General features: G+C 48.9%; 1 protein-coding gene across 2 annotated transcripts in view; it reads right to left on the bottom strand.

The window, feature by feature from the left end:
- Positions 1-24,109, bottom strand: part of LOC119971632 (N-acetyl-beta-glucosaminyl-glycoprotein 4-beta-N-acetylgalactosaminyltransferase 1-like) — a 1,002,314-nt gene that overhangs the window by 412,310 nt on the left and 565,895 nt on the right. For both annotated transcript variants that reach the window (XM_038807455.1, XM_038807457.1), the window contains 2 exons: positions 12,361-12,456; positions 9,325-9,415 (listed from right to left, as the gene is read on the bottom strand). In XM_038807455.1, coding sequence (XP_038663383.1) covers positions 9,325-9,415; positions 12,361-12,456 — 187 coding nt within the window. The remainder of the gene's footprint in view (positions 1-9,324; positions 9,416-12,360; positions 12,457-24,109) is intronic.

Raw genomic sequence — 24,109 nt, 5'->3', positions numbered from 1 at the left:
ATATGGACAAGGGAGAGGTTGTGTAATGCGATATGGACAAGGGAGAGGTTGTGTAATGCGGTATGGACAAGGGAGAGGTTGTGTAATGTGATATGGACAAGGGAGAGGTTGTGTAATGCGTTATGGACAAGGGAGAGGTTGTGTAATGCGATATGGACAAGGGAGAGGTTGTGTAATGCGGTATGGACAAGGGAGAGGTTGTGTAATGCGATATGGACAAGGGAGAGGTTGTGTAATGCGATATGGACAAGGGAGAGGTTGTGTAATGCGATATGGACAAGGGAGAGGTTGTGTAATGCGATATGGACAAGGGAGAGGTTGTGTAATGCGGTATGGACAAGGGAGAGGTTGTGTAATGCGATATGGACAAGGGAGAGGTTGTGTAATGCGATATGGACAAGGGAGAGGTTGTGTAATGCGATATGGACAGGAGCGAGGTTGTGTAATGCGATATGGACATGGGAGAGGTTGTGTAATGAGATATGGACAAGGGAGAGGTTGTGTAACGCGTTATGGACAAGGGAGAGGTTGTGGAAATGCGATATGGACAAGGGAGACGTTGTGTAATGCGATATGGACAGGAGCGAGGTTGTGTAATGCGATATGGACAAGGGAGAGGTTGTGTAATGCGTTATGGACAAGGGAGCAAGGGAGAGGTTGTGTAATGCGTTATGGACAAGGGAGAGGTTGTGTAATGCGATATGGACAAGGGAGAGGTTGTGTAATGCAATATGGACAAGGGAGATGTTGTGTAATGCGATATGGACAAGGGAGAGGTTGTGTAATGCGATATGGACAAGGGAGAGGTTGTGTAATGCGGTATGGACAAGGGAGAGGTTGTGTAATGTGATATGGACAAGGGAGAGGTTGTGTAATGCGTTATGGACAAGGGAGAGGTTGTGTAATGCGATATGGACAAGGGAGAGGTTGTGTAATGCGGTATGGACAAGGGAGATGTTGTGTAATGCGATATGGACAAGGGAGAGGTTGTGTAATGCGATATGGACAAGGGAGAGGTTGTGTAATGCGATATGGACAAGGGAGAGGTTGTGTAATGCGATATGGACAAGGGAGAGGTTGTGTAATGCGGTATGGACAAGGGAGAGGTTGTGTAATGCGATATGGACAAGGGAGAGGTTGTGTAATGCATTATGGACAAGGGAGAGGTTGTGTAATGCGATATGGACAAGGGAGAGGTTGTGTAATGCGGTATGGACAAGGGAGAGGTTGTGTAATGCGATATGGACAAGGGAGAGGTTGTGTAATGCGATATGGACAAGGGAGAGGTTGTGTACTGCGATATGGACAGGAGCGAGGTTGTGTAATGCGATATGGACAAGGGAGAGGTTGTGTAATGCGATATGGAAAAGGAGAGGTTGTGTAATGCGATATGGAAAAGGAGAGGTTGTGTAATGCGATATGGAAAAGGAGAAGTTGTGTAATGTGATATGGAAAAGGAGAGGTTGTGTCATGCGATTTGGACAGGGGAAAGGTTGTATAATGTGATATGGACAAGGGAGAGGTTGTATTAAGCACTATTGACAGGGGAGAGGTTGTGTTATGTGCTATGGACAGGAGAGAGGTTTTGTAATGCGATATGGATAGGAGAGAGGTTGTGTAATGCGATATGGACAGGAGAGAGCTTGTATTATGCGCTATTGACAGGGGAGAGGTCGTGTCATGCGCTATGGACAGGGGAGAGGCTGTATAATGCGATATGAATAGGGGAGAGGTTGTGTAATGTGATATGATCAGGAAGATGTTGTGTAATGTGATATGGACGGGGGGGAGGTTGTGTAATGCGATATGGACAAGGGAGAGGTTGTGTAATGCGATATGGACAAGGGAGAGGTTGTGTAATGCGGTATGGACAAGGGAGAGGTTGTGTAATGTGATATGGACAAGGGAGAGGTTGTGTAATGCGTTATGGACAAGGGAGAGGTTGTGTAATGCGATATGGACAAGGGAGAGGTTGTGTAATGCGGTATGGACAAGGGAGAGGTTGTGTAATGCGATATGGACAAGGGAGAGGTTGTGTAATGCGATATGGACAAGGGAGAGGTTGTGTAATGCGATATGGACAAGGGAGAGGTTGTGTAATGCGATATGGACAAGGGAGAGGTTGTGTAATGCGGTATGGACAAGGGAGAGGTTGTGTAATGCGATATGGACAAGGGAGAGGTTGTGTAATGCGATATGGACAAGGGAGAGGTTGTGTAATGCGATATGGACAGGAGCGAGGTTGTGTAATGCGATATGGACATGGGAGAGGTTGTGTAATGAGATATGGACAAGGGAGAGGTTGTGTAACGCGTTATGGACAAGGGAGAGGTTGTGGAAATGCGATATGGACAAGGGAGACGTTGTGTAATGCGATATGGACAGGAGCGAGGTTGTGTAATGCGATATGGACAAGGGAGAGGTTGTGTAATGCGTTATGGACAAGGGAGAGGTTGTGTAATGCGTTATGGACAAGGGAGAGGTTGTGTAATGCGATATGGACAAGGGAGAGGTTGTGTAATGCAATATGGACAAGGGAGATGTTGTGTAATGCGATATGGACAAGGGAGAGGTTGTGTAATGCGATATGGACAAGGGAGAGGTTGTGTAATGCGGTATGGACAAGGGAGAGGTTGTGTAATGTGATATGGACAAGGGAGAGGTTGTGTAATGCGTTATGGACAAGGGAGAGGTTGTGTAATGCGATATGGACAAGGGAGAGGTTGTGTAATGCGGTATGGACAAGGGAGATGTTGTGTAATGCGATATGGACAAGGGAGAGGTTGTGTAATGCGATATGGACAAGGGAGAGGTTGTGTAATGCGATATGGACAAGGGAGAGGTTGTGTAATGCGATATGGACAAGGGAGAGGTTGTGTAATGCGGTATGGACAAGGGAGAGGTTGTGTAATGCGATATGGACAAGGGAGAGGTTGTGTAATGCGTTATGGACAAGGGAGAGGTTGTGTAATGCGATATGGACAAGGGAGAGGTTGTGTAATGCGGTATGGACAAGGGAGAGGTTGTGTAATGCGATATGGACAAGGGAGAGGTTGTGTAATGCGATATGGACAAGGGAGAGGTTGTGTACTGCGATATGGACAGGAGCGAGGTTGTGTAATGCGATATGGACAAGGGAGAGGTTGTGTAATGCGATATGGAAAAGGAGAGGTTGTGTAATGCGATATGGAAAAGGAGAGGTTGTGTAATGCGATATGGAAAAGGAGAAGTTGTGTAATGTGATATGGAAAAGGAGAGGTTGTGTCATGCGATTTGGACAGGGGAAAGGTTGTATAATGTGATATGGACAAGGGAGAGGTTGTATTAAGCACTATTGACAGGGGAGAGGTTGTGTTATGTGCTATGGACAGGAGAGAGGTTTTGTAATGCGATATGGATAGGAGAGAGGTTGTGTAATGCGATATGGACAGGAGAGAGCTTGTATTATGCGCTATTGACAGGGGAGAGGTCGTGTCATGCGCTATGGACAGGGGAGAGGCTGTATAATGCGATATGAATAGGGGAGAGGTTGTGTAATGTGATATGATCAGGAAGATGTTGTGTAATGTGATATGGACGGGGGGGAGGTTGTATAATGCAATATGGTTGGGCAGAGGTTGTGTGATGCGATATAGTCAGGGAGCGAGTGTGTAATGTGATATGGTTGGAGAGAGGTTGTGTAATGTGATATGATCAGAGAGAGGTTGTGCAATGCGATGTGGTCAGGGAGAGTTTGTGTAATGCAATATGGTCAGGGAGAAATTGTGCAATGCAATATGGTCAGGGAGAGATTGTGCAATGCAATATGGTCAGGGAGAGATTGTGCAATGCAATATGGTCAGGGAGAGATTGTGCAATGCAATGTGGTCAGGGGAGAGGTTGTGCAATGCAATATGGTCAGGGAGAGATTGTGCAATATAATATGGACAGGGGAGAGGTTGTGCAATATAATATGGACAGGGGAGAGGTTGTGCAATATAATATGGACAGGGGAGAGGTTGTGCAATGCAATATGGTCAGGGAGAGATTGTGCAATGCAATATGGTCAGGGAGAGATTGTGCAATGCAATATGGTCAGGGAGAGATTGTGCAATGCAATATGGACAGGGGAGAGGTTGTGTAATGCAATATGGTCAGGGAGAGATTGTGCAATGCAATATGGACAGGGGAGAGGTTGTGTAATGCAATATGGTCAGGGAGAGATTGTGCAATGCAATATGGTCAGGGAGAGATCGTGCAATGCAATATGGTCAGGGGAGAGGTTGTGCAATGCAATATGGTCAGGGAGAGATTGTGCAATGCAATATGGTCAGGGGAGAGGTTGTGCAATGCAATATGGTCAGGGAGAGATTGTGCAATGCAATATGGTCAGGGAGAGATTGTGCAATGTAATATGGACAGGGGAGAGGTTGTGCAATGCAATATGGTCAGGGAGAGATTGTGCAATGCAATATGGTCAGGGAGAGATTGTGCAATGTAATATGGACAGGGGAGAGGTTGTGCAATGCAATATGGTCAGGGAGAGATTGTGCAAAGCAATATGGACAGGGGAGAGGTTGCGCGATGTGATTTGGACAGGGGAGGTTTTGTAATCTGATGTGGAGAGGGGAGAAGTTGTGACATGCGATGTGGACCCAACTACTTATTCACCCACTCTTCCATCTATCCAGCTCACGTCCCCACCTACCTACCCACTTCACTCATTCACCCACGTGGACCTTTAAAAGCTTCCCTAAACACAATGGCGAATGTCCTGAAAAGATGGCATGTCCCTCCCTCTTCCGTCTCTTTTTGCACCCAACCTTCTTCTCCGGGGATGGCTTCAGCCGGGATCTGAAGATACGGCTGGAAATTGTATGTGTGTTGTAACGTTGAGTGGCAAAGTTTGCAAGTAGATTGGGTCACTCTAGGGCCTGTCCTGACTGTGCAAATAACACTGTGAAGGATTTTCTCCCCGAGCTTCAGGACGCTGCCCTCATGCTGAAATGGGGTAATCAGCCTGTGGGGAACTGTCACTGGTTTGTGATTTCCCTCATGTTGGTCAGTCAGTAGCCATAGGATTCTCCCACCCCCGCTCGGAAGAGTCGCTGCTCGCCGTTTTTCACGGTGACCGGCGATTCTCTGACCCGGATGGGCAGAGCGGCCTGCCGTTCACGACCGTTTCACGACAGCGGCAACCACACCTGATCGCTGCCGTCGTGAACATGGGCGCCAAAGGCCTGTTTGAAGATTGTGGGGGGCGGAGAGGGGAGTGAGCACCACGGCCGTGCTCGGGAGGGGACTGGCCCGCGATCGGTGCCCACCGATCGTCGGGCCAACGTCTCAAAGCGACGCACTCTTTCCCCTCTGCCGCCCCGCAAGATCAAGCCGCCACGTCTTGCGGGGCAGCGGAGGGAAGTCAGCCACCGCGCATGCGCGGGTTTGAGCCGTCAGCCGTCGTGACGTCAGCCGCGCATGCGCGGGTTGGAGCCGGACAACCTGCGCATGCCCGACTGATGTCACATAGGCGCCGCCATCGCGTCATTCTCGGCGCGCCGTCTTGATGTAAGCGTCATGGCCCGACGGCCGAGAATAACGGAGCACCGCTCCTAGCCCCCCGGGTGGGGGTGAATACGCTGAGGGGAGCGGCCTCCGAGGCCGTCGTGAAACTCGGCCGAGTTCACGACGGCCTTCACGATTTTTCCCGGGAGCGGAGAATTCTGCCCGTCTGGGCCATGTTTCCTGCCTCCGAGGTGAAAATTCAGCTCATTCACTCAGCCAAAATTTATAATGCACACATAAAACACGTAATCCGCAAAAATAAACTGAAAAATATGTATAAATAAAATTGGTCACTTAACGTTGGAAATATTTGCACCTAGGTTCAGGCCATGGTTCTGTCTCGTGCTCTGGGCTTCAGTTGGAAATATCAGCTGTACCCTGGGGGATTTTCAACTTCAAACATGTGAAAGTGCATGTGATGCATCATAATGGCAGCTGCACTTTTTCATCTTGCTCCTGTGGAATACACATCCAAAGAATGTGGGCGGGATTCTCCGCGAACCGGCGGAGCGAGTCACTCCGGCACCGAGGGGTGGCATGAACCACTCCGGTGTCGGGCCGCTCCGAAGGTGCAGAATCCTGTGCACCTTCAGGGGCTAGGCCGGTGCCGGAGTGTTTGGCGCTGCGCCGGCTGGCGCGGAAGGGCTTGGTGCCACGCCAACCGGCGCCGAAGGGCCTCCGCCGGCTGACACGATTTGGCGTATGCGCAGGAGCGCCAGAGTGTGCTGGCGTCATCCCAGCGCATGCGTAAGGGGGGGGGGGTTCTTCTCCGCACCGGCCATGGCGGAGGTTGACAGCGGCCGGGTGCGGAGGGAAAGAGTGCCCCCACGGCACAGGCCCGCCCGCGGATCGGTGGGCCCTGATCATGGGCCAGGCCACCATGGGGGCACCCCCGGGGCCAGATCCCACCCACCCTCCCACCCCCCGCCGAGGACTCTGCAGGCTGCCCATGGAGCCAGGTCCCGCTGGTAAGGACCTGTTGTGATTTACGCCGGCAGGACCCGCCGAAAACGGGCAGCCACTTGGCCCATCGCAGGCTAGAGAATGGCCGGGGGGGGGGGGGGTGCTGCCAGCGGCCGCCGACCGGCACGGCGCAATTCCCGTCCCCGCCAAAACCCCAGCGCCGGAGAATACGGCGGGGGGGGGGGGTTCAGAGAATCCCGCCCTGTGTGTGTATAAACTAATTGGGAAAACCCCCAGACTAACATCAGACTAGATGTCAGCCACAGCCTAGGAGATCTATTAATACTAATATTCCCTTTGTTGAAAAAGATTTGATACCGTAAATGCAGAGAAGAATCAAGAACAATGGGGCATAATCTTCAGATTAGAGCTGGGCAGTTTGGAATAAATTCAGGAGGGCAATGCAAATCTGGAATTCTTTCTCCATGAAAGAATGTGGATTTGGGACAATTGATGTTTTCAAGATAGGTTGTTAGACATTTTTTTAGGAAAGGGAGTCAAGGGATATGGATGAAAGGCGAGTAAAATAAAATATAGTCAAGATCTAATTGATCAAAGTAGCAAGCTCAAGGGGCTGAATGGCCTATTCCTCTTTCTACGTTCCTTTGCCTCTTTAATCAGTGACGTCTAGAATGATTACTTACCTGCAGACTAGGTCACCTTCCACGTTTGAATTCTTCATAGCTATGCTATTGTTTCAAAGAATTCTTATCGGATCAATAAACATTTAGTGTTCATCAGCTACCATTTTGTTTTTGTTCGCTGCTTGCTTTTATACCACTTTACATTGAAGGTGGCTGTCATGTGTGATGGTGCATGAAAGTGGTTATACAGCACCACACAGAAATTAAATCATGTTTTATGCCACAATGGGGTGGGAAAAGTGTCAGTTCATCTACTTGGTTCAGCAACTAATCCTGAAGTAATGCTGACCTGAAGTAATGCTGATGTGATGAACTTTAGACTCATCAGTTCCATCTTTCAGAATCATTCAATGGTTTATTTTCCTTATCCCTCTTGTCAGTTTTGCAAAGAGCCCTCTATTGTGTGGAACCAAAAAACTGTGGCCAATATCATTAGCACTCCCCTTAGGTCCAAAGTGTTCCAGTAAGACAGATTGCATCAGAGCAATTTTTTATCCGCACTCCCTGGGCATGAATCATCATCAAGACAGATGTTCAGGGAGGAAAGTAATGGATCCACTTGACCGTAGTGATGCTCGCTAATTGTGCTGTGCCATTGAAACAATAGGAGGGGAGCTCAGAGACTGAACCGGGAAACGAAGGAGTGACAGCGCATTAAAATCAAACTTTGTTGCAAGTTGTTGGGCACATTAATATAGAAAAATAGGAACAAAAGGAGGCCATCCAACCCCAAAAACCTGTTCTGTCACTTACTGTACCTAACTTTGCTTCAGATCACTTGACCCTCTTAACTAACAAAAATCTATTGATCTCAGTCCTCAAGAGTTTCAATCGACTCTGCTTCCACAGCTTTTTTAGGGATTGAGTTCCAAATTTCTACCACACTGTGTGAAGAAATACATCCAGGTTTCACTCCTCAGTTCAATTAAATTGAGAGAAAGTCGCATGTGATCTTTAACAGTTCTTTCTGCCTCATCATGCATTCAGTAAAATGCCAATGCAGTACAGATGGAAAACTACCCTGGAACGTGACTGCCGCAGCACTGAGGAAAAGGGGGTTGGGTGGGACGGGGAGGAAGAGACATAAACTAGCTATAATCTATGATCCTACAATTTGAACCTCTCAGATTTCTTCTTTCTAACAACCCATTTATCACTAGGCGTAATGCCATTTCTACCCTGCTGCTAAAGGTAGGAGAGACGAGTGAGGGGACAACAGTAGATTAAAATCAAATACCAGTGTTAGATGCCAGGCTCATTTCCCTCTCCACAGTCATCAATTTTCAGACAATGAACTTTCAGTTCAGTTCACACTCGGAGCTGAATATAATGGTACAGTTGTTGCCGTTTCCACCTGCCGGAAAGCCAGTGGAAACTGAATCGCAGACAGATTTTGAAGCCCCGACCAGATTAAATGTCACTCAGTCAGTTAACTGCCTGCTGTCGAGCTTCTGTTCCTTTAAAGGCACAGCATTTGAATGTCTTAATTGGGCTGCAGATAAGCTCAGTTGCCCAATTTGTAGTGCTCAGCATTACCAGAGGACGGGAGCTGCCTGCAAAGTGCGAGAGGCAAAGGCAAACAGCAGCCATGATGGGGCCTGCCACAGCTCTGCATAGGAGAACAGGCAGCATCTCGGAGGGTGCACAGCCTCACCCCAAGAGGCCAAAGCACTAAATACAAGGTAAAGAAGCATGATCCAGCATGAGATCACAGAAATTGGTCAACATTGAAAAAAACTTTAACTTCTGTCCGCCTTGAACCAACAGGATTAACAGGCTCCATGCTGTTTGTGTTCAGTGATTTCAACGTTGAAAATTGCATTCTCACCCTCTTCTCAAGTAGGTTAATGGGTTATTAACTGGAGGAGAGTGGGATTCCTTCCTCGGAAAAGTGTGTCATGATCAGAAGGCGCCGGAATCCTGTGCCACCCTGTGGGAACATAGTTTTCAAATTGTGCACACACCCTTTCCCAACCCTATCAGCAATTGAAAATCCCAGCCTTTATGACCCTGCTAAGCTATCAGAAGTTTATTTTCAAAATGCTTTTGCCTTTACAAGATAATTGGTGATAGAATTTCAATATCAATGAGCAGCAACAAAGAAGAATAAATGAAATGCAGCCCCTCAGCCTATTGGATACCCTGAGTATCTCCATCTACCTCCATCCATCCTTACCATCTTTGTAGGGGTGTATGTAGCCGAATAGCCGTAAACCGTAATTCTTCCATTTTGGAGAAACAGCAATCTTGTTCACTGAGGTACGTGTCTGAAACAAAAAGAGAACGTTTCATCCTCATATTTGTCCACAGGTCACGAGAGGCTCACATGTTGGCCAAAATATACTGCGGATGCTGAAAATCTGAAGTGAAGACAAAGAACTGGCATAAATACTCAGCAGGTCAGGCAGCATCTGCAGAGACAGTTAACATCTGGGGCAATAACCAATTACCCTTAGATATGTTTCCCATATTTTCTGTTCTAGCATAACTGAGAATACTGAGTCGCAACAATTTTGCCCATTCTGGTGACATTTCAAGAGGAAGGATTTTTCTGTCTCCATACTGGTCACTAATCAGCTGTGGAAGGAGCTGGCTTTGTGGAAATGATAGCTTGTTCAATTGCAGTAAATGGCAGTCCTAAACCCAGCCTCACAAAACTACAGCTGCTTCACCTCCAGTCATACTGAAAGGCTCTCCGAGTGAGGTTACGAGTTCTATCTCTTCCAAATATTGCATGCTTTGTGGTGATACTAGCAACTCCGTAAAATTCCTACAGTGCAAAGAGACCATTCGCCCCATCAGGTCAGCACTGACCCTTTGAAAGAACACCCTACTATAGCCCACTCCCCCACCCTACCCTGTCATCCCACCTAACCTGCACATCTTTGGGACACGAAGGTGAAATTTGGCATGGCCAATCCACTGAACCTGCACATTTTTAGACTGTACGAGGATTCCGACACACAGAGACACTTCCATTGGCCCCTTTTTCAATTCAGGTTTCAGGCTTTAAAAAAGTGTAACAGCAACCAATTATACTACCATATACTTGATGGAGTTCATTGTATATTTTGTTGTAGCACAGTAATATGGGACGTATATTTTATTTGGAATATTTTTAATCGTTTAACTAACAAAAGTGATATGCTGGGTTCTATGTCCCCCTGCCAGCAGGTTTAAAAAGGTTGTGTTAAAATTCAGTGGGTGGTTTTTCTGCCACTGACCCACCCATCCCGGACTTGTCTGAAATTTTACAGGGCTACATTTTAATAATCTATATTGTCACAAGTGGGCTTACATTAACACTGCAATGAAGTTCCTGTGAAAAGGCCCTAGTCGCCACATTCCAGCGCCTGTTAGGGTACACAGAGGGAGAATTCAGAATGTCCAATTCACCTAACAGCACGTCTTTCAGGACTTGTGGGAGGAAACCGGAGCAGCCGGAGGAAACCCACGCAGACACAGGGAGACTGCGCGGACTCCACACCAGCAGTGACTCAAGCCGGGAATCCTGATTCTGGATTTTCATCGGCCCGCAGCATTACATTCATGCAGGGCAGCCATCGGGATTGTGGGTGGGCATTTTAGCCGGGGTGGGGAGGGGGTGAAGAAAAGGGGTGGGGGATGCAGGGACAGCAAGGCACTGTAAAATCCAACCCTGAGAAAAATAGGAAGATGCAGCAAACAAGGACAATACAAATCAACCCAACATACTGGTTCTCCGAAAGAACCATTCACTTATTCCTCCTGGATACTGCTCAAACCTTTTCAAATTCTCATACATGGCAGTGAGTTAAATGATCAGACAATATGGTTTATTTTAGCGATGTTGGCCGAGGGATAAATACTGACTCACTTATTTTTCTCCAAACTAGTGCCATGTGATTTTCTAAGTTCACCTCTGAGGGTAGGCTGTATGCCTGTTTACCATCTCTCCCAAAAGTCAGTGCAGCATTCTCTTGGTACTGCACTGGAATGTCAGCCTGGAGGCTGTGCGCTGGAGTGGGTTTCTGGGGCTGGATTCTCCGACCCCCCGTCGGAGAATCGCCCGGGGGGGGAGGCGGCATGAATCCCACCCCCGCCAGCTGCCAAATTCTCCAGCACCGGAGATTTGGCGGGGTCGGGAATCGCGCCGCACCGGTCGGCGAGCCCCCCCCCACCTCCCTTACCAGCGGGACTGGCGGTGCAGGCGGGCTCCGGGATCCTGGGGAGGGGGGGGGGGGCGCGGGGCAATCTGGCCCCAGGGGGTGCCCCCACGGCGACCTGGCCTGCAATCGCGGCCCACCGATCCGCAGGCGGGCCTGTGCATTGGGGGCACTCTTTTCCTTCCGTGTCAGCCATAGCCTCCGTGATGGCCGACGCGGAACTGACCCCCCCTGCGCATGCGCGGCGATGACGTCAGCAGTCGCTGACGCTCCCGCGCATGCGCGGACTTCTGCCAGCTGGAGAAGTCCCTTTGGCCACTCCGGCACGGACCTAGCCCCTCAAGGTGAGGGCTTGGCCCCTAAAGGTGTGGATTCTCCGCACCTTTGGGGCGGCCCGACGCCAGAGTGGTTCCTGCCACTCCATCCCTCCGGGACCCCCCGCCCCGCCAGGTAGGGGCGAATCCCGGCCCTGGACTCAGAGGTGAAGTGTCATAGGCGACATCCACCACCAGGGAACATGCAGAGAAAAGTGCTTTCTCCGAAAAGGGGAGGGGAAGACATGAGAGCAAGTTTTTTTTTCAAATTTAGCGTGTCCAATTTTGTTTTCCCCAATTAAGGGGCAATTTAGCGTGGCCAATCCACCTAACCTGCACATCTTTGGGTTGTGGGGGATGAAACCCACACAGACACGGAGAGAATGTGCAAACTCCACACGGATGGTGACCCAGGGCCGGGATTCGAACTTGGGTCCTCAGCGCAGTGGGCAACAGTGCCAACCACTGCACCACAGTGGCGAATAAGTTAGCCAGTGCCAATCCCATACGCCTCCTGGTGCAGTACTGACAGAGACTTAGCAGCAAGTTGTCATCATCCTCTGATGAATGGGGAATTGTTCACAGTGCAGGAGACCTTACAATGCAGGAGTACCTAAAATAACATGGCAAAGGTGGAAGAACGCAGCAAATGTCACTTGGAGAGTTTTAGCGATGCCTCCTCAAGACTTTCAAGTTATCCTTCAAGTTTCTTGCTTTGCAACTAGAAAAGAGTGAAGTTGCCGTTTTACTTACGTGAGGGTAAAGTGGAAAATGAATATTCTTCCGAAGCTGAGAAATTGAAGAGCCACACCAATCCTCAAAAACGTGAAGGTTCACTTTGCCCTTGTACTGCAAAATTAAAACAAAGCAAACATTTATCATAATATCCTAGCGTTGATGATCCAATGTACATTTAAAACAACATTGCAATTCCTTGTAGAATCAGTGAATACTTAAGGATCCATACCAATGCTTCCTCTAATTTCCCTTCGCTGTATGTAGCCCGCTTCTACCACACACTTTGCAAACCAACACCTTAAAAGGTACATTGCTTGGGTACAGCCTGTTTGTCCTCTATGTGCCACATGCCTGTTTACCATGTGCCGTCCATCCACATTGATCCATGGCACATGGACTCTTTTCACAAAATGGCTTGTGCAAATGTACATATGTTTGATTATCCACACAGAAAAGCTCAAACTGCTTTATCCTTGTTTACACAGAAACAATGCTGATGTCACAAGTTTGTACCTTCTATATTACAGTCATGAGCAAATAATTTTGAAGCTAGTGAACTCAAAACCTTAGCAACATAGAAAATACTAAGGCACGGTGGTTAGCACTGCTGCCTCACAGCTCCAGGGTCCCGGGTTCAATTCCGGCCTCGGGTGACCGTCTGTATGAAGTTTGCACTTTCTCCCTGTGTCTATGTGCGTTTCCTCCGGGTGCTCCGGTTTCCTTCCACAGTCCAAAGATGTGCAGGTTAGGTGGATTGGCCAGGATAAATTGACCCTTAGTGTCCAACAGGTTAGGTCGGGTTATTGGGTTACAGGGATAGGGTGGAAGTGTGGGTTTAGGTAGGATGCTCTTTGCAGGGACCAGTGCAGACTCGATGGGCCGTATGTGCTCCTTCCGCACTGTAAATTCTATGATTCTATGATACTGCACTAAAAATATACATCAAAGTGATTTCTTTATCCCGCCTCCACACTGATAGCCCATTGGATTATTGAATTTCCGGATGGAAAATTCGGAAGAATTTGAAAATGGATGCTATGGCGCCACACTAAGAAGGAGTGCAACATGGGCACTACCTCCAATAAAAATCCAAAGAAAAATTCTTCACGACCAAAGGTTGAAGGAATGTTTGCTATTCTGATAATTAACTTGTGACCAAAAAGGTCGGTTCACATGTAACTGAGAATGAATTAAGAAATATCCAGCAATGGGCTGAGATGGGAAGGAGAAATACAAGAATGTTGTTTTCTTTTCAGTTCCTCAATGAAGCTGGAAGGCGAGATATCCCCAGGGTACCTGGCACATTTATTTTCCACCTTGGCTAAAGAACTAGGTTATTGATAGCTAATGGCTCTGCTTAGTCACTTCAATTCACCCCACCCAATAGCAAGAAGTGAATAGATAAGGCAAAGGCTGTAACTTGCATAAATGCTGAGGAGTAATACTGGGTGAGAAATAACCTAACACTTTGGACGGGATTTACTGGTTGTTCACGCCGGCGGGAAATTCCGGGTCCATGCCGGCACATGGGTTTCCCGGCGATAAGGGCTTTCCCGTTGACAACGGTGGAAACGGAAGATCCCGCTGGTGAACCACCAACCCAACAAAAAACATGCGGCGGGGTAGGCAGCAAATCCCACTCTTTTTATCTAGCTCAGAACTGGCTTATACCTACCATGTTTCCTCTCAGGTTAGTCAAATGGTGGAGGTTGAATGAATTACTGTTCACACAAGTTGATTTAATGCAGGAAAAGGTTAAACTTGTCACTGATATAATACAGAAACATGTAGCAAAGCTGATAAACCTATCCTTGGTAGGGAAAGAGGACCATCCTAAACTAGAGGGCACAATCTTGTCATTCCTGCACCAGGGTTGGTCAGAATGATAAATGTCAACCTCGGCCCACACTCAACTAGCTGTCTCCTTGGCTGAAATACTGACAAGCTAACACTGCACTGAGATACTTCTTGTCAAAAAACTTCTAAAACACAGACTGTTTGAAGTAGTAAGAGCAATAAATTGGAAGAACTGTCATTAAAGGTCACCCGGCTCAGAAGAAATGCTCAACTTGTCTGGAACAGTGATAAAAAGCGCTGGCACTTCTACCATGCTCAGGAAAGTAATGTAGGCAATATAAGCTCCATCCAAAATCAGCTGCAATTTGCTGTTCTTTCTATTGAGTAATATTGCATTTGAAAGAATATCCTTGATAAACATTCTCCTTGAGGAGAGGGTGGTGGTGAGGGGGGGGGGGGGTGATCCTTTTGGAGTCAAACTGGCTCCCAAGGTCACATGTCTGGCAATGTAGGCGGAGGTGTTCAGATTTGGCACTTTTTTTAAAGTCAGACTGCTCCATGGTATCTCAAAGCCAGTTCAGTCAGCCTGGCTCATTCAGTAAACCAGAATGAGTAAACCTGTACCTATAAACTAGAGGTTGAGATTCATAGAATTTACTGTGCAGAAGGAGGCCATTCCGCCCATCGAGTCTGCACTGGCTCTTGGAATGAGCACCCGACCCAAGCCCACACATCCACCCAATCTCCATAACCCAGTAACCCCACCCAACACTAAGGGCAATTTTGGACACGAAGGACAATTTATCACGGCCAATCCACCTAACCCGCACATCTTTGGGCTGTGGGAGGAAACCGGAGCACCCGGAGGAAACCCACTCACACACGAGAGAACGTGCAGACTCCGCACAGACAGTGACCCAAGCCGGAATCGAACCTGGGACCCTGGAGCTATGAAGCAATTGTGCTATCCACAATGTGACCGTGCTGCCGAGATTCGTCAGGCTGTCTCGGGTTACCCTGCAAGGTTACACCCAAAACATATCAGCTATATAGGTACATAAGTACATCGGTATTAGAAGTAGAAGTAGGCAATTAAGCCCTTGGAGCCTGCTCCGCCATTCAATCAGATCTTGGCTGATCTCTTCCTTGTCTCAAATCCACCTCCCTGCTTGTTGCCCATATTGCTTTAACCCGCTTCTTAAAATCAGAAATTTCTCTCTCTCCTTCTTGTAACCATTAATTGATTCAGGCTCCACTGCATTATGGGGCAGCAAGTTCCACAAATTCATCACCTTCTGCGAGAAGTAGTTCCTCCTTATCTAAGTTCTAAATCTACTGCCTCGGAACCTCTCGTTCTGTGACCTCATTCTACATTGCCCCACAAGGGGAAACATTTGGTCTACATTTACTTCATCAATCCCTCTTAGTATTTTATACACCTCAATCAGATGTCCAGTCATTCTTCTAAACTCCAGCGAGTATATGCCCAAACGGTTTAATCTCTCCTCATACATCAACCTTTTCAACCCCGGAATCAATCTGATGAATCTCCTTTGAACTGCTTCCAATGCCACCACATCCTTTGTCAAATAAGCAGACCAAAGCTGGACACAATACTCCAGATGTGGTCTCATCAACACCCTATACAATTGCAACAGCATCAACACTTCTCTACTTTTACATTCCAGGCCTTTTGCAATAAATGTTAAAATTCCATTTGCTTTTTATTTATTACATGGTGCACCTGTATACCGACTTTCTGTGATTCATGAACAAAGACAACAGATCCCTCTGCCCAGAAGAATTTTGAGTCTGCTTTCCATGAGATAATAATTTTCCTTTCTATTTTTTGGCCAAAATGAGTCACCTCACACTTTTCAGATTAAACTCCATCTGCCAAAGTTTGACCCATTCTCCTAGCTTATCTATATTCGCCTGGAAACTATCTCCTCTTCACTGCCTGTTTTCCTGCTTATTTTAGTATCATCTGCAAATTTTGTTATGTTACCCTCTGTCCCTGCCTGCAGATTATTTATATAGATTGTGAACAGTTGAGGTCCGAGAACTGATCCCTGCGGCACCCTGCTAATTACAGTTCATCAACCAGAGAAGGACCCACTTCTCATGACCCTCGGCTTTCTGTCTGTCAGTCAGCCAATCCTCAATCCAATCTAGTCATCTACTCCCAATCTCCTGTGACCTCACTTTCTGGATTAATCTTTTATGCGGCAACTTGTCAAACTCCTTCTGGAAGTCTAGATATACCACATCCACCGGTTCCCTATTATCCACTTTGCTGGTTACGTCCTGAAAGAACTCAAGTAAGTTTGTCAATCATGACTGACCCTTCATAAAACCATGCTAAAACTGGTGGATTGAGCTTTCACTTTCCAAATGTTCAGTCATCTCATTCTTAATGATTGATTCCAGCAACTTCCCACCAGAGAGGTCAAGCTAATAAGTCTATAATTTCCTACTTTTTGCCTCTCTCTCTTTTTGAATGGGGGCGCTACATTGGCGTGTTTCCAATCCACTGGGCCCTTTCCAGAATCCAGGGAATTCTGAATTATCATAACCAATGCATCCACTTCTCTGCGGCCACTTCCTTTAATACGCTAGGGTGCAGGCCATCAGGTCCAGGAAATTTCCTGAGATTTTCCATCATTTTCTTTTTCGTTTCAGATTCTAGCATCCGCAGTAATTTCGTTTAGGTGCTGGAAATTTATCTGATGTTAATCCCATTAGTTTATTCAGTATCTTCTCCCTAGTGATGGTTATTGCACCAAGTTCCTCTGCATTAATTGTAGTTTTTGGAAAATTATTATCCTCTACCGCAAAGACAGGCAAAATATTTGTTCAGTGCCTCCGCCATCTCTGTGTTCCCCATTATTACCTCACCAGTATCGTCCTTTAAAGGGCCAACATTGCTTTAGCTATTCTCTTTTTATATACTTAGAGAAGCTTTCGGTATCAGTATTTATGTTTTCTGTTAGTTTCTTTTGTAATTAACCCTAGCTCTTTTGATTTTATTTTTAGTAGCCTTTTGCTGAACCTTAAAGTTCTCCCAATCCTCCAGCTTACCACTAGCTTTTGCAATATGGTACGCCCTAGTTTATGACTTTATGTCCTACTGACTTCACTTTTATGGCATGGATGCCACCAAATTGGAAATGATGGCGACGGTGAAAGTGGCAGCAGTGGAGGCCCTGTTCACCCTGCAAGCGGCGTTGGAGAAAACGGAAAGGTGGCTGGAGACGCGGAAAGTGACAATCAGGGAGCTGGAGAAGGCCAATGAACGACCAGAGCGATCAGCTCGCCTCACTCGAGACCGAAATGGAAAGGTTGGTTGTGACATAAGGGAAACTAAGGGGGAAGGTCGAGGACCAAGAAAATGGGCGCGCTGCCAAAATCTCCGCATCGTGGGTCTACCAGAGGGAACCGAGGGCAGGAACTCTACCGAGTAAGTGTCCCAGATGCTAGGCAAACCGATTGGAGGGGAAAGCTTCCCCAAACATCCAGAAGAGGACAGAGCCCACACGTCACTCCGACCAAAGACCTTGGGGGGGGGGGGAGGCACCCACGGGTCACCATTGCGAAGCTGCAACGGTACCAAGACCGGGAAATGATCCTAAACTGGGCAAACAATACAAGTTCCTGCAACTGGGCGGGCCACTCAATCCGGTGTGTCATGACATTGGAGTAGACCTGACCCAAGCACCAGGCAGAGTTTAACAAAGCCAAAGTGGTACTTTATAAGAGAAATGCGTGGCTCGGTATGCTGTACCCGGCCAAGCTCTGGGTGACGTTCCAGGGCAGGGAATTTTATGTCGCCGCATCGGCGGATGCAGATGATTTCATCCGCAAGGTGCTGGCTACGTTGGGTGGCTCCTGGACAAACCCCAGAGCTCAGAGGTCCGGCCTCATGGTGAGTGTGGTGAACCACTATACACCTGTATTAGGGGATGTAAGGTAGGACCTGTACTACAGGTTCGCCAGTAGCCCCTGCTGGCTGGCTCCGCCCAGTAGGAGCTGTATAAATATGTGTGTCCTCCATTGATCTGCCATTTCGCCAGCTGCAGCAGGAGGCCACGCATCTGACTGCAATAAAGCCACAGTTGTACCCAGCCTTAGTCTTTGTGCAATTGTGCAAGCTGCCCGGCCTGCACCACCACTTTCAAGTCTTGTAACAAAAAGTGCCACTTCACCGCAGTGTGCCAGGCCCGCGCAGTTGCTGCTATCGCCCCCTCCCCCTGCCAAACGCACAATGGGCGCCGCTATCGTCACCTCCCGGGACCACATGAGGCCAGTGCGCGCCACCATCTCCTTCCCCTCAGTCCACGTGCGGCCCATGTGTGCCGCCATCTTGTCCCGCCCCCGCAATGTGCGCCCCATGGGCGCCGCCATTTTGTTCCCCGCAGGACCTCCGGACGCCGCAATCTTGTCTTCCCCATTGGGCAGGAATGCCAACGACATCCCACGACCTGGGCCGCCAACGCCCTCCATCTGAAACCTCTGATGATCACCTGCAGCTCGCTTCGATGATGCTGGACCAGTCTCCTCCACACAACCTGGCCACCGCTTCGACAATGGTGAAAATCAACGGCCACGTGACCACTTGCTTGCTGGACTCCGGGAGCACCAAAAGATTTATACACCCGGATACGGTAAGGTGCTGCTCCCTCGTGGTCCACCCCGCCAATCAAAGGATCTCCCTGGCCTCCGGATCCCATTCTGTCCCGATTCGAGGGTTCTACACAGTCACTCTCAGTCCAGGGCGTAGAATTCAGCGGTTTCCGTCTCTACGTCCTTCCTAATCTCTGCGCTGCACTATTGCTGGGTCTGGATTTCCAGTGCACCCTCAAATTCGGCGGGCCCCTACCTCCACTCACCGTTTGCGGCCTCGCGACCCGAAAGGTTGACCCCCCCTGTGGTGAACCACTGTACACCTGTATTAGGGGATGCAAGGTAGGACCTATACTACAGGTTCGCAGGTAGCCCCTGCCGGCTGGCTCCGCCCAGTAGGAGCTGTATAAATATGCATGTCCTCCATTCATCTGCCATTTTGCCAGCTGCAGCAGGAGGCCACACATCTGACTGCAATAAAGCCACAGTTATACCCAACATTAGAGTTTGTGCAATTGATCGTGCATCAGTGAGTACAGTGACCACGGCCATTTTCAATGGCCCCCGAATAAAGGGAAACCCCGGAGCGCAGGGGCTCATCCAGAAGGTAAGTATAGTTGATTCCCCAGGGGGGAACAGAAACAGTCCATCAGAATAGTCACCTGGAATGTCAGAGGACTTAAAGGCCCAGTGAAAGATCCAGAGTTTTCGCCCATCTGAAAAGTATGAAAGCCGACATCGTCCTTCTCCAGGAGACCCACCTGAGGGAGAAGGACTGACTGTGGGTGAGTAAGAACTGGGTGGAACAGATGTACCATTCGTGCTATGGGATGAGGGCTAGGTGGGTGGCCATACTGCTCAATAAGTGGACAACATTTACAGCGATGAGGATGGTTATGGACCAATGGGATGGTTTGTCATGGTTAGTGGCATCCTGGAAGGGGCACCATTGGTCCTTGCAAACATGTACATTCCCAACTGGGATGATTCAGAATTCATGAAAAAGACCATGGTGGAATCCCCGGCATAGATACACACCGATTCATCATGGGGGGAGAGTTTAACTGCATAAGGGACCCATAGACAGGCAGATCAAACACTAAATTAGGGGACAGAAAATAAACATGACAAAGGAACTGGGCGTGTTCATGGAGCAGATGGGGGCAGTGGACACACACCCAAGAGAAAAGGAGTTCTCCGTCTTCTCCCAGGTACAGAGGGCATATTCCAGTGTAGTCTTTTTTGTAGTGGGGAAAGCGGTGCTTCCAGGTGTAGTAGGAGCAGAGCACTCCGCAATTGTACTCTCCGACTATGCTCCACACGCCCCCCCCCCCCCCCCCATGGAGGCTGAATCTTGCCCCGCTGTGTGTTGTTGAACATAAAGGCTACCGACCGTTGGTCGGTGACGAGGGTAAACCTCCTATCAGCCAGCTAGTGCCTCCAATGCCACACAGCTTCCACAATGGCTTGAGCTTCCTTTTCGACCGAGGAGTGTCGAATCTCTGAGGCGTTGAGGGTACGGGAAAAAAAGACCATGAGCTTGCCTGCCTGGTTAAGGGTAGCGGCCAGGGCGACATCTGACGCGTTGCTCTCCACCTGGACAGGGATGGACTCGTCCACCACGTGCATCGCGGCCTTGGTAACGACTGCCTTGATGCGGCTGAAGGCCAGACGGGCCTCAGTCATCAGGGGGAAGCTGGTGGCTTTGATAAGTGGGCGGGCTTTGTCCCAGTGGGGACGCACTGGGCATAATATGAAAAGAATCCGAGGCACTTTTCAGGGCCTTGGGGCAGTGGGGAAGGGGGAGTTGCAGGAGGGGACGCATACAGTCGGGGTCGGGCCCTAGAACTCTGTTTTCCACAACATAGCCGAGGATGGCTAGTCGGTTTGTGCGGTAAACGCATTTCTCCTTGTTGTAGGTGAGATTGAGGGCTTGGGCGGTTTGGAGGAACTTCTGAAGGTTAGCATCGTGGTCCTGTTGATCATAGCCGCAGATGGTGACGTTATCCAAGTAAGGGAATGTGGCCCGCAGCCCGTACTGGTCCACCATTTGGTCCATCATTCTTTGGAAGACCGAGACCCCGTTGGTGATGCCGAAGGGGACCCTGAGGAAGTGGAAGAGGCGGCCGTCTGCCTCAAAGGCCGTGTAGTGGCGGTCTTCCGGGTGGATTGGAAGCTGGTGGTATGCAGACTTCAGATCTACTGTGGAGAAAACCCGGTAGTGTGCAATCTGATTCACCATGTCCGCTATGCGGGAAACGGGGTACGCATCGGGTTGCGTGCACCGATTTATGGTTTGGTTGTAGTCTGCAACCATCCCGTTCTTTTCCCCGGTCCTGGTGACCACCACTTGAGCTCTCCAGGGGCTATTACTGGTCTCGATGATCCCCTCCCTCAAGAGCCGCTGGACCTCTGATTTGATGAAAGTCCTGTCCTGGGCACTGTACCACCTGCTCCTGGTGGTGACGGGTTTACAGTCGGCGGTGAGGTTCGCGAAGAGCGGGGGAGGGATGACCTTAAGGGTTGCTAGACTATATACGGTGAGAGGGGGTAGGGGCCCGCCGAACTTAAGGGACAGGCTCCTGAGGTTGCACTGGAAGTCCAGTCCTAACAGGAGAGGAGCGCAGAGATGGGGTTGGACATACAATTTAAAATTGGCATACTCGGCGCCCTGTATCGCGAGGTTCGCGACACAGTACCCCCGGATCTGCACTGAATGTGATCCGGAAGCGAGGGAGATTGTTTGGGATGCGGGGGAAATCTGGAGAAAGCAGCGCCTTACCGTGTCTGGATGTATGAAGCTCTCCATGCTCCCAGAGTCAAACAGACAGGATGTTTCCTGATCGTTGACCCGGACAGTCATCATCGAGTTCTTGAGATGCTTGGGCCGTGATTGGTCGAGGGTGACAGCACCGAGCTGCGGGTAGCCGGCGTGGTCGGAGGTAGTGGGGTGGTCCCAAGATGGCGCCCCAGATGGCGGCCCCCATCGGTCGCACGCGTCACGAGGCAAATGACGCGTCAGCAGGGGGGCGGTACCGGCAGGCACACAGCCATGCTGCGGGGTCTACAGGCCTCTTAGTCTGAGTCAGGCCTGCGATTTAGGATTTCTGCGTCGTGCCAAGCTGACTTTAGCAAAATGTCCTTTCTTGCCGCAGTCGCTGCAGGTCGCATTACGGGCCAGGCAACGCTGCCTGAGGTGCTGGTTCTGAGCACAGAAATAGCAGGGCGGCCCCCCTGTGTTGGGCGGGCAGCCATGCGGCACAAGCCTGGGACACCCTCTGGTCGGGTGTCCACGAGGGAATCGCTGATCAGAGGAGAAAGCATTTAAGCTCTGGAAAGCTACTTCTAAGGAGGTGGATAGTTTTACCGTCTCTTCTAGGTCGCGGGTGCCCTTTTCGAGCAGGCGCTGTCTGACATAGTTGGACCGGACTCCAGCTACATAGGTGTCCTGGATGGCAAGTTCCATATGCTGCAAGGCCGCGACGTCCTTGTAATTGCAGTTTCGAGCGCGTACCCTCAGGTCGCATAGGTATTCCTCCAGCGATTCCCCGGGGCGTTGACGACGTGTGGTGAGGAAATGCCGCGCGAACACTTCGTTCACCGGCCTCACGTAATGTCTTTTCAGGATCGCGACCGCGTCTGCGTACGTGGTCGCTTCCTCGATTAGTACGGAGATTCTGTGGCTCACCCGGGCGTGGAGGAGACTCCGCTTCTGTGCCTTGGTGACAGCGGGCAAGGAGGAGGCAGCGAGGTAGGCCTCAAAGCAGCAGAGCCAGTACGAAAAGATCCCCTTGGCTTCGGTTGCCTGTGGGTCGAGTTCCAGATGGTCAGGTTTGAAGGCGGCTTCCATTGCGATATCTTAGCGTATTAAATTGATGCGACCATCAATTCACACGAGACGAAGAGTAGAAGTGAACAGTTGTTTTAATATGCCTGCCTGCGACTGCTCTGTACTGAGTGCCACTTACAGGCTTATATACCACCCCCGAGGGGGTGGAGCCCAAAAGGGCATCAACATGGTACAGTAGTGAATTATAATAGCAAACGTTCAGCACAATATTTTAAACAGCCACTAAAACATCAGGACAAATGCAAGAAAAATAAGATCAGTAGAGAACCGAGCTGCAAAATTCTAACCTGAAGTGTCAGCAGAAGAGCGACATTCACTGACGGGGAGGTGGTGAACAATGGCTTACATTAGACGGCATTCAGCTCACTATTGCATGGGCAGAGGGCTGGCTAATGAGCTTCTGAGCATTGCAGGCGGCTTAAGTCTCAAACTGAAGCCCCACAGCTCGTGATCGCTAAATTGAAGGCTACAGTAGAAGCACAAGCAAAGCAGAGTGTTGCAGAGTGGGCTAATTGCTGCTGAAGCTCAAACCGGAAATTCAGCAACTAGAATGCCTGCACACTGGGTGCTAATTAAAGCAGGAAGCCACAGCATTGAGGTGCACAGTTTTATTTACCAGAGCCAGCAAGACGTGGCTCACAATGAGTGTATCTGCTCTCGGATTTTATATTGGACATATATTTTTTCTGGTGATGGTTCAAGCTTCTCTTTGAAATCGTGTATGGCTACACGATTTCAGTGGAGCCGATAAAACCTAACACTCTCTTCACACCAAATCACAATGTATGGACACATCTACTCAATCAACTGACTTTTATTGGTCAGCAAGATGCCTGACATGAACAGAACTACATCATTGGATTCTTCAAAGCAAGCAATATAGGAAGAATTTCTGTGCGTCTGAAGCATACCTCCCTGTAGGATAGCGTCCTGTCGATCTGAGTCCAGACAACAGAGGTTGGCATATGCAGAACCATATGTTTTCAAAGATTAACACTGGACTTAACGAGGTTAGTGCAGCCTACCAGCACAGAGCAGCTGAACAGCACGAAGATTTAATAGTAAAAACAGAAAATGCTGGAAATACTCAGAGGTCTGGCAGCATCTGTGAAAAGCAAAACACAGTTAACATTTCAGGTTGATCCTGAGAATGGGTGTAGTTAGAAATATAATAGATTATAAGTAAGTGAAAGGGAGAGGGGGTGGGTAAAAGAACAAAAGGCATTGGATGTCATTAAAAGCAGAACATGCTGGAAATATTCAGCAGGTCTGGTAGCATCGATGGAGAGGGAAGAATGAGCTTCTGGCTGAAACTTCCTCCTCCGGGAGGAAGATTTCTTTTCTAATTGCAGGGGGACATTGGTGACTTGCAGCAACTGAAGGGAAAGGAAGTGAATCCAGTCTGTACATTACACACATCTTTATACCAGGATTATAAGACCTCCGGTGAAAGGGATGTGCTAAGAAGTCGCACATCAGGTGGCTCTCTTCCCA

This window comes from Scyliorhinus canicula, chromosome 9 (genome assembly GCF_902713615.1).
Source record: "Scyliorhinus canicula chromosome 9, sScyCan1.1, whole genome shotgun sequence".
NCBI classification, from domain to species: domain Eukaryota; kingdom Metazoa; phylum Chordata; class Chondrichthyes; order Carcharhiniformes; family Scyliorhinidae; genus Scyliorhinus; species Scyliorhinus canicula.
Note: the sequence above shows the minus strand (reverse complement) of the source record. Positions and strands in the feature narration are given on the sequence as shown.